Here is a 20,647-nt window from a genome sequence, read left to right as displayed (position 1 = left end):
ATGAACTACAAAGGAAGGCAAATGATAAAAAAGGAGGGAAGGGATGGGACTCTTCAGATCAAGTAACACCATGGACAATAGCACAATAGGGATGGGCACGAAGGAATCAGGAAGAGGCAGTGACTCAGCAGAGCTCTATGGGGCCTTAAATACTACATTAAAAGTATGTTCTAAACTGATTACAAATTTCTGGCATTTCTGAGATATGGAAAGTCTGTTAAGTACTTTTTACCAAAAACAAACAAACAAAAAAGAAACAAAAAAACAAACAAAAAAACAAGCCCAAGGGCTAATCATTGCCACTCACAGGTTAAAAATACTGTCAACCAAAGAACATTACCTGTCTATAGTACATGTTATCTCTATATTTACCTTCACCCTTTTAGTAAAACAAATTACGAGATTGCAACGTTAATCTTAGAGGATTAAAAACATTACCCACCAAAACTCTGGGTGGGCATTAGTTTAATGAGAAAAGAATTGGAGACCATTATCTCCTTTATTTATTAAAACCACTTCTCTCTTTCCAAGTCAAGAAGAGCATCACATCCCACAGCATACCTTCAGGAGAGCACACTGCAGGGAGTTCGGAGAGGATAACTAATGCCGCTGTCACCAATCTGCTTCCATCTTCTGATAGCACCTGTGGCTTGGTAGCTTTGACTCCAGGGCTACCTGTCAATTTAGGATTTAGTTCTGGAAGCTGCCTAACTAGAATGCATACACACAATTCCAGGGTTGCAAAAACCAAAGATTTCCCAGGCACAAGTCCTCCTGTGTCCTTTCCCTCTCCAAACTCTGGCAGCGTTTCCTTTTCAGCAGCCCCGTCATCAACTAAAACACAGAAAAAATAAGTGTTGAATAATTACTTTGTGTGTGCTTTGCTTTTGGTTGATGGCAATTTCATTTCTGCTGTAGGTAAAACATTTAAATGGCTAAAGTCTTGGGTGTTAAAGACCAAAAGAGAAAGTTATAGAGGTAAAAGGAGTTGTCGTTATTATGACTTCTTATTGCAGAGGATCAAAGAAACCCTTGGTAACCCTCTCAGCCTTAAAATACTGTCTGGTTAACACCTTGCTGTGAAGAATGTGAACATAACAGGTCTAGCTCCAGCGCCGACTGGCCCAGAATTGCCTGACTCTGGGGCTTCTTTTAGATGACAGAAAAAGTCCTTGTGTTTTAAATCCACTGTTAGATGGATTTCTTGTTTTATGTGGTCAAATGTAATATTAAATGATAAACTCATCAATACCAAATTAGACTTATATATAAACAATTTAATCACTTTGCAAAAAAGTAAGTCGTTAAAAAAAAAAAAACAAAACCTGTCATTAGTTATGGGGCACCTGGCTGGCTCAAGAGGAAGAACAAGTGACTCTTGAACTTGGGGTTGTGAGTTTGAGCCCAAACGCTGGGTGTAGAGATCTCACGGTTCTTGAGTCCTGTGTTGGGTGTTGCACTTAAAGTGCAGAACCTGCCTGGGATTCTCTCTCTCCTTCTTTCTCTGGACCTCCTCTGCTCGTGATCTCACACACTCTCTCCCAAAGTAAAGAAATAAACATTTAAAAAGAAATTGTCAGTACTTCTGTGTACATTGGTAGACACTTACAGATAAAGTAAGTACTTACTCAGTATGAGGGATACTTTCTTCCCTTCTAGGATTTTGTTAAAATTCTCATTTTCCTGAGGAATAGTAGTTTGGCTACTGACAATACCCAAACTAACATGTAGACGTGAATAAAAGGACTTAAAGCCATACCTAGAGAGGTTTCATTTGTAATACACACAAAAGATTATCAAAACAACACAGACATAAGAATGGTTTAAAACAATGCTGATTAATTTGATTATAATAAGATGATTAATTTGGCATTATGGGTTAACACTCACCTTCTGCACTTCGTCTTTTCTCCTTGACATGTTCTTGAGCTGCACAGATAATCTGTCTTACCACTTCAAGTGAGGCCAACTGAACAGAAGGTGATTCTCGGGTCAGAATTACTCGATGTAGTACATTCAACAACTCAATGCCCAAGTCCTATCATAGGAAACATTTAGAGGAAACTGTAGTCGAAATCAAATACTTCCTTTTTTAAAAATACCAGTGTTAAATGCCATGAAAAAATTCAAAAAGAGAATATAATAAATTGCTCACAAAAAAACAAAGGTATAGGTACAATAAAGTTAAGTAATACTTGTTCCACTTTAAACCAACTCCAGATTGGTTTTTGTCCAATCTTGCAGAATACGGCACTATGACAAAAGATCATTTTTACACAGGTCCTAAAACAGGAACATGGTAAGGGAAACTTCCAAAAAAAGATGAGAAACGTGACTAAAAGAATTCAAGAGCTGCCATCTAGATTTCCAGACCTGTACTGAGGTTTTCTAGTAATGGCAACAAAGGATGCTAGGAGATGGATGGAGAAGAAGGACACTTAAAAGTGATAAGTTAATAAGCACACAATGGCTATCTCTCTAAAGAATAAAATACACTGGACAAATATTCTGATTTTCCACTTTTCTAGTGCTTATTCTAGTGGCTTTCCTTCATCTTTGAAAATAACGAGTAAATCTGTCATTATTATACTTCTTTTAACATACAGAAAAAGAACAAAAAGTTTAGAATTTATTCAAGTACAATCCAAGTCAGGTAGGAAGCTGATTAACAATGTAAAACTAATAAACAACAGTGTTAATAGGTTAAATTACAGCCTACATAAAGAGAAAAATCATAGTTGCTCTTGCGAAATAAGTTAAAGGAAATGCCACACTTTTACAGCGGTCCTATTATCATGGTCACAACTGGGTTAGGTATTAGTGTCTGACTCCACCTACAGGCTAGCCAGTAGTCTCTTTAAAAACCAGGAAGGAGAACTCAGGCAATGAGAACACTCTGTAACAGACGTTAAGTACATGAACCAAGTAGGTTCTCTCTTAGGGAAAGGGAATAGAAGATACAGATGTATACAAAGAACAGGGTGCATCAAAGCAGAAAAATACAAAGAGGGAATGCCACATGTTACTGGTGGCTACTATACTGGACACTGAAACATAGCACCTTCTCATCATCATTGCTGAAAGTGCGACCCAAGAACTGCTATAGTGAGTGGTTAGGTGGTGACAGCAGAAATCAGTGCAGAAGCAGGGACAGAAACTGATGTTAGAGGCATGACTGCTCCTGGCTCAGTATAATTGCTGTCCAGTTTTCAGACCTAGCTGTGCAGCAGTTTAGTTTTCTTTTTACTTCTCTGCGTTCATTTTCTGTTTGCTGTGGTAACCTGAACATGTTTTATTCCTGTTCCTTGAAATCTACAGAAGCCTAACAAAAAAACAAGAAATCACCTGATCACTGCCAATTTTAGATCTGGGCCAAGGAACATCTAGAAGAGCCTGTAATGCATGTAAGCAAGCGGTAATGCTTTCCATGGTTGCATCTGAACGTAAGGAACACAGAAATTCCACACTGATTCCTGTAGAAAACCAAAAACAAAAAGAGGCTTCTTTAGATTCTTGGCTTATGAAGTTAAGGAATTCATTTTATATTTTGATAAGATATACGAGTAAGCTTAACAAAAAGGTAATATAAACAAACCACAATGAATTTAAGAGTAAACAATTAAGGGGTGCCTATGTAGCTCAGTCGGTTAAGCATCCAACTCTTGTTCTCAAGGTCTTGAGTTCAAGCCCCATGCTGGGCTCCACACTGGGCACGAGCCTACTTTAAAAAAAAATAAAAGATGAGGGGCACCTGGGTGGCTCAGTCAGTTAGGCATCTGACTTCAGCTCAGGTCATGATCTCGTGGTCCGTGGGTTCGAGCCCCGCATTGGGCTCTGTGCGGACAGCTCAGCGCCCGGAGCCTGTTTCGGATACTGTGTCTCCCTCTCTCTCTGCCCCTCCCCAGCTCGTGCTCTGTCTCTGTCTCAAAAATAAATAAACGTTAAAAAAAAAAAAGATGAAACAATTAAGTGATAAAGTAGGTCTTTTAGTTGTTTTTATCCACATGTACATGTAGAATAATCTTAATTAGGCTTGTGTACTACTGCATAGTTGCGATGAAACAGATCAAAGATGCCAAAAAACTTAATGTGTAGAGTTTTTTGTTTTTGTTTTTGTTTTTAAAGTATGCCCCCATATCCATTATGGATCTTGAAGTCATGACTTCAAGATCAAGAGCTGCATGCTCTACCAACTGAGCCAGCCAGGTACCCCAACATGTAGCTGTAGAACTTTAACCTTACTAAAATATAGTGAGTGATTATCATGGAGTAGGCACTGCATCTTTACATACACCATTTCATTTCATTCTCACAATACCTGAGGAAGCAGGTACTATTTTTCTTTGTTAAGATTTTTAAATAATCTCTATACCTGACATAGGCCTTGGACTCAAACTCTGACATCAAGAGTCTCAAGCTCTACTCCCATCTGGGCACCCAAGGTACTATTACTAATACTCTTTTTGATAGAGAGATGAACACATAGAGCTGAAGTTATTTAATTTGCTCAAGGTCAGTTACAATGGGGTACATAAATAATTTGAACTGAAGTGGTTAAATTGCATAGCTTATACTCCTACTAACTGCCATTCTTCATTTTATAAGTTTGGTTTTAAAAAGCTCTTGTCTCAAGATGATTGGAAATAAAGTTTTAATATACCCAAGGATACAGGAAATCTGATCATGTCTGGCCTGAGAAGGAATAATAAGAGTTCTCTGAACCATAAACTTTATTTAATCATTTATATTTGTAACCTTTATATTTCATTTAATCAATCATTTCTTTATAGGTAATGATTGATCTAATGCATTGCTTTCTAAGAACTAGGTAAAATACGAAACATTTCTTTCATTTTTCTAGACACTCATTGTATCTTAGAAAGATGATTTCACTTTAAAAATGAAGTTCCTTAGGATGCTGGGGTGGCTCAGTTGGTTAAGCGTCTGACTCCTGATTTCAGCTCAGGTCATGATCTCATAGTTCCTGGGTTCAAGCCCTGAGTTGGGTTCAAGCCCTGAGTTGGGTTCTGTGCTGTGAGTGCAGAGTGTGCCTGGGATTCTCTCTCTGCCTCTCTCTCTCTCTCTGCCCCTCTCCTGCTCACATGGGGGCCCTCTTTCTCTCAGAGTAAATAAATACTTTACAAAAAAAATAAAGTTCCAGAAAAGCCAGAGAATGTATTAAATTTCATAATCTAAAAATCTCATTTATCTTGGACCTTAAATATCTGCTTGCACTTTTGTACCTCTGAGTATACTTTCTTGAACCCTACAATCCTTAAGAAGGCAAATTGGAGCCCATGGTGAAGACAGGTAGACGCCCTCAGTATACTGATATTTTTAGTATATATAGAGAGAAATTTTAAAACTTTGTAATTTTTAAAAAATGTTTATTTTTGAGAGAGAGAGAGAGCACGCGCGAGCACGAGTGGGGGAGGAGCAGAGAGAGAGGGAGACACAGAATCCGAAGCAGGCTCCAGGCTCTGACCTGTCAGCACACAGCCTGATGTGGGGCTCAAAACCATGAACTGTGAGATCATGACCACAGCCAAAGTTGGATGTTTAACCAACTGAACCACCCAGGTGCCTGTAAAAAATGTATAGTTATACATGGATCTTTTAAAAATTATGTGCAAAGAACTAGGATTGTCTTACAATTTCTATAATTCATTCAACATGATGCTGAAGCCAGTTTGTAAATGGGATTCTAGACTTAATAAAATCTACAATTTTGTAAAATGTATACAAGTACACTCATTTATATCAAGGTTATCACTAACACCTAACAAAGATGAGGTAATTGCCACCAAGAGTTGATAGGCAGTGAGGCACAATTCAAGAACAACTCTGTAGGGCTGGAAGCTTGTTAGTTCTTTTACTAACCTAAAATAAGATGGAATCTATCAGTGCAGACATCCTCAGGTGACTTTACTGTAGCCCCAGATGATGAACCCTGACACATAGAAGTAGGTGTTACAGGTCTTGAAAGATGAGATGCACCTTCATCTGGGTCAGCAACCACAAAGCCTGTGCTGGTAAGCCACAATGCTGTAGCATGCAGGATAAGCGCCCAGGAGTTGTAATAATGCAATTTTGCATTTTCACTAGTTTCTGCTGTGTAGAAAGCACCACCTACAAAAAAGTGGAAGCAGTTTCAGGAGGAATAAAAGAGATTAGCTCCTACTACATTTTCTGTCTTCTTTGTTGTAAAATAACACCACTCCTATCATCCCAAGTTTCTTTAAGGAACTTATATATGGTGTGTGTTTGAAACAAATACTGCTACCCATTTACTTACTTACAAGATTAATATAAACATTTTGCTTACTTATAATCACTTACTTATAAAAAAAAGAAAAAAACCTTACAACTTTGTTATACCACTAATTTTTATCCCTCCTTCTGTAATCACTTTCCTCAAGTCAGTGTGAAATCACTCCCACAATAGGTTTTTGTATTCATAACAGATGTTTCACAATAGATGTTTGTATTCATAAATAATATGTGCTTTTATTTTGTGTTTAACTTTACTTAAAAGGCTCCATGTTGTATGTAACCTTTGTTATTTTTGAGAGAGACAGAGCACAAGTTGGGGAGGGGCAGAGAGAGAGGAAGACACAAAATCGGAAGCAGATTCCAGTCTCTGAGGGGTCAGCACAGAGCCTGATACAGGGCTTGAACTCACAAACTAAGAGATCATGACCTGAGGTGAAGTCAGATGCTTAACCAACTGAGCCCACCCTGGTGCCCTCCAAACTTCATATTTTTGAGATTTATTTATGTTGATTAATGCCTGTCATTCACTAGTGGCTGACAATTAAACCAATAAATCAGTTTATTTCCATTTTGATGCTACTGAAAAGTACAGAAACCATTCCCATCTCTAGAATTCCAGGTAAAATTCTTTTTTTTTTTTTAATTTATTTTTGAGACTAAGTAAGACTGAGCATGTGTGGGGGAGGGGAAGAGAGAGAAGGAGACACAGAATCCGAAGCAGGCTCCGCGCTCCAGGCTCTGAGCAAGCTGTCAGCACAGAGCCTGATGCACGGCCCGAACCCACGAACCGTGAGATCATGACCTGAGCTGAAGCTGAATGCTCAATGGACTGAGCCACCCAGGCGCCCCCAGGTAAAATTCTAGTAGGAATTGGCAGGCTGACCTAGAATTTATCAAAGAGTAAAAACAAAACAAAACAACCCAAAAAACAAAACAAAAAAACCCCCACAGCATTTTAGAATAACATGAAGAATAAAAGTGGCTACTAAATATCCAATCCATAAAATGGCAATATTAATAACTGACTACAGTATTAGATGCCTATCCCCTTTACATACACACAAATCTAGCTGCACTAAACCCCAAAATGTAAAAAGCAAAACTGTAATGCTTTTAGGTCTTTATGACCTTAAATAAAAAACCTGTGAGGTATTATACAAAACTACAAACCATAAATGACTGATTACATTAGTTTTAGAAAGATAAAAGAAAGAATAAGCTATAGACTTGGGAAACACGCAATCATAAAGTAATAATACTAAAGTTATAAAAGAGATTAATAAATCAGTAAAATCATGACAAATACCAAGTAGAAAATGGACAAGGATTATGACTAGGTAATTGATGGAAGAAAAAACTTAGCCCATAAACCTATGAAAAAAGTTTTTTTAAAAAAGTTTTGTTTTAATGTTTTATTTATTTCTGAGAGAGAGAGAGACAGTGTGAGCAGGGGAGGGTCAGAAAGAGAGGGAGACACAGAATCTGAAACAGGCTCCAGGCTCTGAGCTGGCAGTCAGCACAGAGCCTGACACGGGGCTCGAACCCACGAACTGTGAGATCATGACCTGAGCTGAAGTCAGACACTCAACGAATGAGCCACCCAGGCGCCCCAAAAAAAGGTTTTTAACCAATGAAATAATAAAATAAAACAATGAAAAGCTATTTCAGACCCACCTAACGGCAGAAATTATCAAGTATGACAACATATAATGGTAGAAAATGTAGTGAAACAGAAACATGCTGTTGGTGGACATATAAACTGTTTTAACTGCTGGGGTCCCTGAGCGGCTCAGCTGGTTAAGTGTCTGATTCTTTGCTTTGGCTCATGTCATGATCTCATGGTTTAGTGAGTTCAAGCCCCACATCGGCCTCTGTGCTGGCAACGTGGAGCCTACTTAGGATTCCCCCCACTCCCCGCCTCTTCCTCACTTGTACTGTATCTCTTAAATAAATAAACTTTAAAAAATTGTTATAACCGCTTTGGAGAGCAATATGGCAATATCCTGTGAGGTAAGATGTGCATGCCTTATCACCTAAGCAGGTCAACTTCAGGGTATTTAGCCTCAAGCAACTCTCACATGTTTAGTCTATAAATGGGAATTATTCTAGAGAAATGTTTCAGATAAATATTACCTGCTAAGGGATAAATTTTGAAAAATTACTGTTACTCTAGGAATTATGTAAATATTTTACAAACCCCTTACCTTCAACAGGAAGTTGGGAGGCAAATTCTGAAGGCAAAGTTAAGAGAGCAAAATCCTGAAGCGCAGCAAGCCAGAGCCTACTCAGCGTGCCCAGGTCTGTGTGGACTAAGTCCAGCAATCCATCTGATGAACACGACCCATTTCTGACACTCTCTTCTGAACAGGTCGTAGTCTTCAAAGGTTGTCTGTGGCTTTTATGTCTTTCTACAGCAATTATGTAGACCTGTTAAAGGGTTAACTTGTAAATAGGAAGCTCTTGCACCTATTAAAAAGGTGCTATAATATTTTTATCTTGCTGAGGAGACCAATTTACCTTTGAGCATACTGGACTTCAAATGCACTCTGATACCAAGGTATACACATGTAGCCACACACACAAACTGGGATAGAAAGATCTAAAAACGTTCTCTTTAATGATATGCAACTGAGGATAGCAAATGCTTGACAACTATGCTGGCATTCTGCAGTTTTACATCCCTGATAGCTCTAACTAAATGATCACAACACTCTTTCTCACTGAGCCTAGTTATAGCCCTATAATCCACGTCAATAAATGGCTTGGGTTGACCATTTCTAAACTGCAATAAGCTGAAATACATAAATATTTTCTTTCAAAGTTACTACTAAATCACTATAAAAAGTTTACATAAATAGACTGAATATGCACTGTTTATAGGACTGTAGAATGTGAAAGTAGGGGGGCTGGAGTTGCTCACTCAGTTAAGCATCTGGCTCCTGGTTTCGGTTCAGGTCATGATCTCAAATTGGTGAATTAGAGCGCCACTTTGGGCTCTGTGCTGACAGTGTGGAGCCTGCTTAGAATTCTCTTTCTGTCTCTCTGCTCTCCCCTCCCCCCACTCTTGTGTGTGCTCTCTCGCTCTCTCAAAATAAGTAATTAAACTTAAAAAAAAAGAGAAGCCTATATATGTCTTAGACATTATTCTAGAAGTAGCATGCAAAGAAGATACTTTATTACAAATAGTTTATTGTCAAATTTGTTTCCATATAACACCCAGTGCTCATCCCCACAAGTGCCCCCCTCCGTGCCCATCCCCCCCTCCCCTCCACATCCATCAGTTCTCAGTTTTTGTCAGCATTCAAGAGTCTCTCATGGTTTGCCTCTCCCCCTTTCCCCCACCATTTCCCCCCTTCAAAGAAGATACTTTATTAAAATAAAATACTTCATGGTAAAAGAGCTAAGTCTGAAATCTGTTTTTTTATGGCCATAAGTTTATGAATGTTTTTCAGGGTCTCCTGGTAATGGAATAAATTTGATTTTGATATCTAAGAATTTCCTAAAGATAGATTTGTACTAGACAAAGAATGTTAAAGTACACATGATCCTGCACTTAAATTTTTGTTTTTATTCTCAACATTTTGAAAGCACATTTGCAGGGTTACTAAATTGTGCAGCTTCTATAACAATAGTTTTTAGATGGCCACAGGACACCACACAAATAAGTGAGAAATGTTTACAGATTCTCAGGGGAAAAAAAAAAAGAATGTGAAAGTATTTAACACAGGACATAACATGTACTACCTCTTTATCTACAACTCCAAAATCCAAAAAGCACTGAAAAATAATTAATCTGGTGGTAAAATTGACTGAATTTATAGGAGGGTATTTATAGGTATTTAGAGTCCCTAGTCAACATAGTGTGAATATTCAAACATTTTACTACAGCTGTATCAATGTGCTTGATTATAGTTTCTATGGTATTGCCTCTATTTTTTTTGGAGGAATACATGGAATATGTACTGTATTACTTCAGAAAAATCCCCCAAATTCTGAATTCCAAATATATCTGGCTCCAAGGATTTTAGACAGGAGATTATGGACCTTGGTTATACTGAATCTGGTGGTCAGTCATTCTTTTTACTGAGGAGAGAATGGGAGGTAATGGGCTTAAGCAAGAGCCTAGAGATTAATATTATTATAAAGAACACTACATAAGTAGAGAATTATTTATAAAAATAGGTTAGATTAGAAAATTTGTGTGCTCTACTAACAGTAAATGTTTAAAAGCATCAGAGTTGACTGTTAAAGATCATTAGTTCTAACTTACTAAATCTACGGAGAACAACTTCCTCAATAAGGTTTGTCAAACCCAAATAATGACAAAAATATGGACTCACTAATCTTCAAGTTTTAATTTGCTCTAATGGAAGAAACGTTTTCTTACATACTGGTTAATTCTCTCAGTTGCAATCTAGGACTATATACCTTCATTAAAATGATATATGAACTGAGGCTGGCCAAGTTGGGAACTGCTGAAACCCCAATGATGCGTATACATGAGTGCATTATATTATTCTATCTACTTTCATATGTGCTCATTTTCATAGTAAACTTAAAATTATTTATCTTTCTTCTGGATTAGAAGAGTAAATAAAGTTAAACATTTTCCAATAATATTTCACTAATTTTGAAAAAGAAAATGACTTATTTAATAATTAAAAGCTATTCTATGAAAGTGTTCTAAAAAAAAATTGATGTGTACAGAATTGATATAACATACAAGCAAACCCACAATTCCAAAATTCAGATTTCAATAAAAGTTGATTTCCATTGGTTATTATAAGGTCTTTCCAGCTCATGGCTGTCCCTTCCTAAAGTAGCAGATAATAGGTAATAAAGGATATTTTAGAATGCCTGGATAAAAAATCAATTAACACATAAGGAAATCTTATGTTGAACATCTTTTGTTAACCTTAAAAATGGACTTATTTGTGTTTTAAATAGTTACTTTCAGTTTATAGCCTATGGTGTTTATATTAACAATGTCTAAAATTCCAGTTATATATGGAGAAGCACTAACCTCTGCCCAGGCTTTCAGCACAGCTAAGATCTCCATGGTAGAAGCACTTTCATTATATAAGTGACTCAGAGCCTCTTTTCCAGCCTGTATTTTTGTTAATGATGAAACAAGCAACTGATGAACTCTTCGAAGATCATTAAGGTCACTTACAACTCCACTTGTTATCCAGGCACTGCAAACCTGGTTTTTAAGAAAATCAAAAGTTACATTTAAAAACTGTAAAAACCTCCCTTGTGAGTTCAGCAGAGCTCACCCATATCTCAGGAATCTAGACATTGAAATCATCTTGCTACCAGGAAGCCCAATGGATATGGCTGATAATGCCAGTCAAAAGCCAGCATTTTAAAAGAGAATGAAGTCTAAGGTTGAAGCAACGAAACCAGTGCTGGTAAGTAAATAAATCAGAGTTTCAGATGTTATTAATATGGAGAAATAAAGCCATGAAAGGTACCACTTTGATAAATGTTTGGATTAAAATTTGAATTAAATCCTCAATCTTGATTATTTCCTCTTACTCTTTTAAAAGCAGAGATAACTGCTGAAGGATAAAGAACTTAACATTTAAAAACCCAGTGAAAATTTTGATCATTTTGACAATAGATACTAAAAAATATTTTTAAACAAAACATCATTACTAATTCTCCAATGCAAACAGTTGCTCAATTATCAGAGGTTGTCTGGTTTTCCCAGATGTCACAGTAGTTTTCCTTTTCTAGAGAAAACTAATTTTTCCTCTTCTATTTATATAGTTCCAGTCTCATTTCACAAAAGATTTTAATGACTTATAGTAAGAATACAAAGAGGTGTAATAGAGACCTCGTACAACATTTAATACACTCTCTGAATATTCAAGGTAACTCAACCATATCCTAAATACAAATGGATTAGAGAAAGTTGAAAGAATGGGCTAAAATTAGTTTATTCCATTTCGTTTATAAATAATTCAAGTCAGTTCTGCTTTAGGGCTGGATATTGAGGGTCTGACAATCATTCCTCGAAAAGTAACTTGAAAATTGTAGATTTAATGGCTCTTAGATACATGAAAAATGTTCAGTCTCACTTGAAATAGAAATCTAAAGTACTCTAAGATAACTTGTGCTAAGGGAGGTTTTACTTCTTAAGCTTTGTCCTTTTAATCACTTACCTGACATGCTTTGGCAGTGACATCAGGTGGCGTCTCTGAGGTGAAGGCTGGCCTAAGTGCCGCTCCTACCTGACAACAAATGATAGGAAATATCAATGAGTTCGATTGCGCAAACTCTTCATCTCTTTAATATTATTTTAAAATTGTTTACAATAGGTATTCTGGACACCTGTTTTTCCTGCCTGTCCAGTATATCTGTTTTTAGATAAAAGCACCTCAATTTTCCTTCAAGGAACCTTCTCTCTCTCTGACTCTTCTCCCCTGTTGTTGCTACGGTGCTGAGAGTACTGTGTGACTCAAGGGATCCAAACAGGGGTAATGAAAGCTCTCCTTGAAGATGTTTGCTGGGAGTACTGGGGCAGAAGCACAGTCTCTTTTTAAGAGTGAGTGCTTGGAGCTCATTCGGTTAAGTGCCTGACTTTTGGGCTTCAGCTCAGGTCATGATCTCGTTGTTTATGAGTTGGAACCCCGAATCAGGCTATTGTGCTGGCAGCGCAGGGCCTATTTGGAATTCTGTCTCCCTCTCTCTCAGCCCCTCCCTCACTTGCACTCTCTCTCAAAATAAATAAATAACCTTAAAAAAAAAAAAGACTGAGTGCTAAGAGACAGCCATCTTGATACCACTTGGAGAGAGCAAACTTGAGAATAAAGTGGGTGTAGAAGACAGCAGAGCCAACTGTGATTCTTGAAAATAATTTTCTTCTTCAGCTTAAGTGAGCTGTAATTATATTTCTATCATTTGCAATTATTTTAAACAAGCTCTATGCCCAACATGGGGCTTGAACTCATGACCCTGAGACTGAGAGTCCCATGCTCTACCCATTGAGCCAGACAGGTGTCCCTCATCTGCAATTTTTAGAGGGTTAAGAATATAACAGAACTCCCCTTAAGTTGAATTGTAACATTTCATTCTAATATGATAGTTCTATATAACAACAATCCCTTTCTTTTGCTTTCTCCAGGAATATACATGGACATTTCCTGCTAGGAAGATGTGATGGAGACAGCCAGTCAACTGGTAAACTGTTCCTGTCTCCCTAACTGCTAGCCCACAAAAGCTGGCCCTGAATCATGAGCAGTAGGGAAGGATGAAAGCTGCTGGAGGATTACATGTGATGTTTGTGATGGAACATTCATTTATTCCAGGAGTGACAATTTTAAGATAAAACATGCACGTAGCCTAAATGGAATATTTAGTAATGGTTTAGTGTATCTTAAGAATATTCAGATATTTTGTAAAGAATTTAATTAGCAGAGTATTTTATTCCCCCACATTACCCAGAAGGTTTTAACTGTTAAAACCTTTCATGTTATAAAATACCTGCTTATGTACCACTTTGCTTTTACTTGGGAGATTGTTTCTTCAAACATATGCATTTTCTATATTCTGATTATATATTGGTGATCTATTAGCAGAGACACAGACTCATTTACGTGTTAAAAAGTGATATGCCAATTGCTTTCACAGACTTTTTATCCCAGGTGTTAAAAGATAAAGTTCTCAACAGAAAGTGCTTACATTGGCTTGATACTGTTCCAGAATTACATGACCTGGAAACTCTGGTTCTGGAATAGCTGCAAATCGCCGAATAACAACTAACAGTGTTTCAAGGCCAGAAAGACGGAGCTGGTCACTGTGATCTGTGGCAGCCATAAAGGCCATGCGAATTAAGTCGGCAAGATGTAGCACCAAAAAGTCATCTACAAGATTAAAAACGTCTTATCAAGAAAAAGCATGTGCTAGAACTGAGATTTATGTTAAATAATCATTTATCCTTTTGATTTCACACACTTTTCTAGCTTTCTTTTAAATACCTCTGATGTGATTTACTGTTTCATTTTCCTGCTCGTTAATCATAGACTTTAAAGCTGGATTTACTAAGCTCCTGCAAATAATCACATGCATAGAACTCCCAAAGCAAACAATTACGCAGCTATTCAAAAGCCAAAGGCAAAATTAGCATCCTTTAGAAGAGTGTTAATAGTACCTTCAATAAAAACTTTGTTTGGACTTTCTGATAAAAGCATTTTAGAAGATATTTAGGAAACTTTGGGGGTTAACGAATTAGGCAGTTAATTTAATTATTCTCTTTATGTCAAGTTGAAGCTAAAAGACTTAACGTTTCTTTGGAAAAACATAGTTTTATGTGGTTCTTTATATGGATTAAATTATATTATTTTTGTATGTCTTGGCACACATACAAATAATGGGAATATTAAAAATTACTTGTAGCTATAAAATTATAAATGAGAATTCCTTTCATTCCTACATGCTTTGGTATGATAATTCTACTAAGGAGAGACAGGACAATCATTTAACAATATTCCAACAATAAAATGTTCAGGGATACAACTAACCTTTACCTAAAGTATATCTGGGACTAATTTTAAGAATGTTATAGGTCACAATAAAAAAACCAACTCATCTTAGCAAGTGTCAATTATAATTTTAATTGGGAACAAAGGAATAAGTAAGCATCTCTGATACACTAATTTTATACCTATCAGTTTCCAGCATGGTGCTTATCACACATAAGAGACGCAATAAATGCTTGCTTGAAAAATCATTAAAACAGAGATACCTAATTCATACTCCCACAATGGCAATAGCAACATTTTGCTATATAATTCTTTTGTCTGGTAAAAAATATATCCATGGCTTTTAGATATGTGCACTGTGTCTTTGGACATAATGTGCTTAAGTGAATTTTGAAAATAGGACATCAAACCATAATACACACATATATCCCTTTAGGTAGAGACAATAAATCTGAACAATGAAAGGTGGAAACGGTCTTGCAAGCAGGTTTATTTTATAATGTGATAGGCTCAAATGTTTTCTGGGTAATATTCATGAAACCAAAATAATCTATAAGCAAGATTATTGTGAGGTGTAATTCAGAAAATAAAATTTGGGAGCTAGCTAATAATGTACATTCTACTTTCCAAGAATATGATTATTCTCTATAAGTTTAACTCAGGCACATGCCCATTAAACATAAGTAAATGACACTTTAAGAAGCTCAATCAGTAAAAATGTGTTTAAACATTAGAACTATGCTTAACTTTTAGCTTATATAAATATTATAGTCAGGTTTCATAACGGATTTGGAACAATACAAACTACTTTCTAGTGTTAGTTCTTAAATTAACATGAAAAACACAGACAACATTTCTATGTATATTCTTTGGTCTTTTCATTATTATGTCACTTACTTCTTGAATCCCTTTTTTTCATTTCTTGTGCTAAAGAAATGTCAAAATGTGCTCTGTGAGCATTCTCACACTGGTTTATTATCCTACAGACACATTCAGCAGCAAAGACTCTAGTAGCCCATCGGGGATTGGTAAAAGGATAGGATTTGTCATCATTTCCGGTGGTCAGAACTGAGGCATCATCCCCTTTATCTCCTTCCTCTTCTTGCATTGTATCCACACAAGTTACAGTTGTAAAATCTTTTATCAAGGGAGAATACATGTAATTACAATCAAATGGAAGATACATTTATGACTTCAAATTCAGACTAGAATTGTTGTTGCTCAATCATACATCTTCAACAATGTAAAATAATCACATCTAATAACTACAGACAACAGTGGTATCCAAAGAAATGCTGTAAGAACTGTTCCAGGTCAAAATGACAAAGTTGTTCGAATTATACTGAAAGTTAAAAACTAAATATGATACTATAGACATGATACTAAATATTAGGAAAATCATCAGTCCTCTGTATGTAGACATTTATGCTTAAGAAAGCTCAAAATTCTCTTCTATGGACTATGGTAGATTGCACTAGGGAGGTTGTTTTAACACTAGGGCCTTGAACAGATCTAAAGAAGGTTCCTGAGCCTACTAAACATGTTTGAAAATATTTTTCTGAAAATAGACTCATTTCTGTCATTTGTAGTCTCACAATTTCCTGATGGTTCAAGCAGTGAGGAATGAATTCTTTCCTCTTTATATTAACTGCTACCCTATTAACTCTGTTTAACTCAACTTCAAATGGAACTAAGCTATAAGAGACCAAACTTTTTCTCCTTATCTTAAAAATTTTTTTTAACTTTTTGGGGTTCCTGGGTGGCTCAGCTCGTTAAGTGTCTGACTTCAGCTCAGGTCATGATCTCATGGTTCATAGATTCAAATCTGGTGTTGCGCTGACAGCTCGCAGCTTGAAGCCTACTTTGAATTGTGTTTCCCCCTCTCTCTCTCTGCCCCTCCCTGACTCGTGCCCTGTCTCTGAAAAAAAATGTTAAAAAAAATTTTTTAAATAAGCTTTATTTTTTGAGAAAGAGTGTGTAGGCAAGCAGGAAAGGGACAGTGGGAGACAGAGAGAGAGAATCTTAAGCAGGCTCCACACTCAAGGTGGAGTCTGACATGGGGTTTGATCTCCTGACGGTGAGATCATCACCCAAGCTGAAATTAAGAGTCAGACACTTAATCAACTAAGCTACCCAGTGCCCTTTAAATTATCTTGTAGGTTAACATTTCTTGAGTGTGTTATGATAGCAAAGATTTCACAAAATTATGGCAAAGTCCTGTCATCAGACTAAGATAATAAGCCAAGAAAGACCGAAATGTGTGTTTTCCTAGTAAGAAGGGATAAAGCCAAACTACAAAGGATAAAGAACAACTGGTAAAATAAAACTGAGCAAGTAAGCTCTGGGAGATACCAGAAATATGTGAGATACAGAAAACTGTAATCAACCTGTCTATCTAGGCACATATAGATTTTCCTCAAAGGAGAAGCTCCTGTAAGTTCTCAAGTAGCGGGATAGAAGAAAGCCTCAACAAAGGAAAACATGTATAGCACAGTGACTGAAAGAACAGATATAAATCAAAGGAAGAGAAGAGGACCAATGGGAATCAAGGTAGACAGTAGAAAATGTAAAACAAAGTTTTTAAAATAATGCCTTTCTTCCTTTAACTCAGATAATACATGAAATTATAAAGCTTGAGTAACTGAGTTTAAGAGCTACTGAAGTACAGTAGGAAGCTGAATTTTATCATTTTTTAAAAGTTTTTATTTAAATTCTAGTTCGTTAACATATAGTGTAACATTGGTTTCAGGAGTAGAATTCAGTGATCACTTACACATGACACCCAGTACTCCTCATGAGTGTCTTCCTTGCTACCCAACACCCATCTAGCCCATCTCCCACCCACCTCCCTCCATCAATCTTCAGTTTGCTCTCCATAGTTAAGAGTCTCATGGTTTTTTTCCCTACTCTTTTTGCTCCTTAAATTCCAAATATGAGTGAAATCATAAGGTATTGGTCTTTCTCTGACTTATTTCGCTTAGTAAAAAACTCTAGTTCCATCCATGTCACTAAAAGTAGCAAGATTTCATTCTTTTTTTTTTTTTTGAGATAGAACATGAGTTGGGGAAGAGCAGAAACAGAGGGAAAGAAGGGGAATCCCAAGAAGATTTCACACTCTAAGCACAGAGCCTGACATGGGGCTCCAATTCATGAAACACTAGATTATGACCTGAGCCGAAATCAAAAGTTAGATGCTTAACAAACTGAGCCACCCAGGTGCTCCAAGATTTCATTCTTTCTGATGGCTGAGTAATATCCCCTTGTGCATATATACATCTTTTTTATCCATTCATTAGTCAATGGATATTTGTAGTCTTTCCATAATTTGGCAATTTTTGATAGTGCTGCTATAAACACTGGGGTGCATGTGCCCCTTTGAATCAGCATTTTTGTAGTCTTTGGATAAATATCTAGTACTGCAATTACTAGAGGGCAGCTCTATTTTTAAGTTTTTGAGGAACCTCCATACTGTTTTCTAGAATGGCTACAATAGTTTACATTCTCACCAACAGTTTAAGAGGATTCCCCTTTTCTCTGAACCCTTTCCAACATTTGTTGTTTCCTGTCCTGTGGTGTAATTTTAGCCCTTCTGACAGGTGTGAGGTGGTATTTCAACATGGTTTTGATTTGTATTTCCCTGAGGATGAGTGATGTTGAGCATGTTTTCATGTATCTGTAAGCCATCTGTATGTCTTCTTGGAAAAATATTCATTTTTTCTCCCCCTTTCTTCACTGGATTATTTGTTTTCTGGGGTGCTGAGTTTTAAAAGCTCTTTATAGATTCTGGATACTAATCCTTTATCAGATATGTCATTTGCAAATATCTTCTCCCATTCCATAGCTTGCCTTTTAGTTTTGGTGACTGTTCCCTTTGCTGGGCAGAAGCTTTTTGTCTTGATGAAGTCCCAATAGTCCATTTTTGATTTTGTTTAGGAAGCTGGGCTTTAAAGTCATGGTAAAGTCTGAATCCATCTGTGTATGTCTTTGGACCAATTACCTAACTTTTCCAAACCTTGTTTTCTCTTGTGTAAAATGGAGTATACTGCCTACTCACTGGACGGTTAAAGGATTAAATCAGGTAAAGTATGTATAGTACCTGGAACAGAATTTGTTTCTTTTCTTCCTCTCATTTATTTTCTCTGTTACTCCAAAGATATAAATTTGAAGGACCCTAATACACATTCTCACTAACCATTATCTTATAATCACAAATACATTAAGTAAATAACACTATTTTTTAACCCTGTTTGAAATCAACATTACCGAGTATAGAGAAACTTGCTCGCTCAAAATGTTGTAATTTTTGATGATTTTTATATTAAGTTGACTTGATGAAATCCCTCAAATATTGTATGTATGAAAACAAACGATGGGGCTATTGTAAGTCAGGTCATCCATTTTATAGTATAAATAAGTCTATTTTTTATTTTGTCTTAGACAGGGAAGTCATAAAAGATAATCAGAAGAATAAAAAAACCCACAAGCTTAAGTGTTAGACTTAAACACTAGAATCTTCATTTGAAAAAAGCAACAAGCAATGATAATCCAAATACTCAGATAAAATCAATAAATTGTCACTGGCAAACACTTTTTAGAACATTTTTCTTTATATTTTATTTCTACTGGTAACCACCAATACTTACCAGCAGATGCAGCAAGTACATCTTTACAAAGCTTTAACCAGAAGGAGAGCTTATCCACTGCCATAGATGTAAGCATATGGTTTAAAGTCTCTTTGATATCATGGCATAACTTCTGATCTGTTTCCTTGTCTAGTAAGGTCAATAATGCCCCTTCAAGGCCCACTTCTCTGATGTTAGCATCTGACAAGAAGAAAATCGATGATCTAAGTAATACAGAAAACAAAACTGCCATATGAGAAGTATACACATTCTGGAGTTATTAAAATACTACATGCAAATATTCTCACTGCAAGGTAATAAAGCACCTTAAAGAGGAAACATAAGCCCCTTGATCTAAGCTTCCTCTCATTCTGGAAATGCCAAAAGAACAGATAAATTTTCTCTTGAAGATTTAACTTATCAAGCTTTTACTTTCTATTTTTTTTTAAAGTTGAGAGAGGGAGAGAAGAATACCAAGTAGGCTCTGTGCTAACTGACGTGGAGATCAATCCCATGAACTGTGAGATCATCATTCGACCTGAGCCGAATCAAGAGTCAGATGCTTGACCAACTGAGCCACCCAGGCAACCCGAACTTATCTAGAATTTATGAAAGCATTTAGATTCTAAAGATAATGCTACTATTATACTATTTTGTAAGAGAAATGATCTTTTAAAGACTAGAAGGAAGCAGTAGGATAAAAGGTATAGAGTAGGGAATATAAGTCAGTGGTACTATAATAGTGTGGGGTATATTGACAGATGGTAGCTGCACTTGTGAATATAGCATAATGTTTATTTAAGCTTGTCGAAACATGGTGCTGTACACTTGAAACAAATTCACATTGTGTGTCAACTAGAATTCGCTTAAAGAAAAAAATCAGAAGGAAGCAGTAGGAATGTTTTGGATTAGGAGTCTAAAGAGAGAAAAAACAATGTAATGTGTGAATCATGGTTGGATCCTAAATTTGGGTGGTGGTAAGGGAGAGTAGGAATGAGTCATAAAAAACATTTTTTGGATAACTGGGGAAATATGTGTGAGAAGTGCATATTCTATGATGGCTACTAAATCAATGTTAATTTTATTAGGTGTGGAAATAATGTGTGGTCATGAAGGAGAATGCATATATTAGGAGTTTGCTGTCTTGGTGTCTGCGGCCTGCTTTCANCAGAGCCTGGAGCCTGTTTCAGAGTCTGTGTCTCCCTCTCTCTCTGACCCTCCCCTGCTCACGCTGTCTCTCTCTCTCTCTCTCTCTCCTAGAAATAA

General features: G+C 36.6%; 1 protein-coding gene across 7 annotated transcripts in view; it reads right to left on the bottom strand.

Annotated features, from left to right (window-relative positions):
• HEATR5A (HEAT repeat containing 5A) overlaps nt 1–20,647 on the bottom strand; it is a 112,347-nt gene that overhangs the window by 17,477 nt on the left and 74,223 nt on the right. For 6 of the 7 annotated variants that reach the window (XM_077772708.1, XM_077772710.1, XM_077772711.1 and 3 more), the window contains 10 exons: nt 19,403–19,582; nt 15,657–15,896; nt 13,960–14,141; nt 12,441–12,509; nt 11,297–11,476; nt 8,478–8,700; nt 5,881–6,129; nt 3,346–3,473; nt 1,891–2,038; nt 562–834 (listed from right to left, as the gene is read on the bottom strand). In XM_077772708.1, coding sequence (XP_077628834.1) covers nt 562–834; nt 1,891–2,038; nt 3,346–3,473; nt 5,881–6,129; nt 8,478–8,700; nt 11,297–11,476; nt 12,441–12,509; nt 13,960–14,141; nt 15,657–15,896; nt 19,403–19,582 — 1,872 coding nt within the window. The remainder of the gene's footprint in view (nt 1–561; nt 835–1,890; nt 2,039–3,345; nt 3,474–5,880; nt 6,130–8,477; nt 8,701–11,296; nt 11,477–12,440; nt 12,510–13,959; nt 14,142–15,656; nt 15,897–19,402; nt 19,583–20,647) is intronic. The other variant, XM_077772712.1, reaches the window with a different exon arrangement.

This window comes from Crocuta crocuta, unplaced genomic scaffold (genome assembly GCF_008692635.1).
Source record: "Crocuta crocuta isolate KB4526 unplaced genomic scaffold, BGI_CrCroc_1.0 scaffold116, whole genome shotgun sequence".
NCBI classification, from domain to species: domain Eukaryota; kingdom Metazoa; phylum Chordata; class Mammalia; order Carnivora; family Hyaenidae; genus Crocuta; species Crocuta crocuta.
The sequence above is the reverse complement of the archived record's forward strand: the minus strand, read 5'-3'. Positions and strand labels throughout refer to the sequence as shown.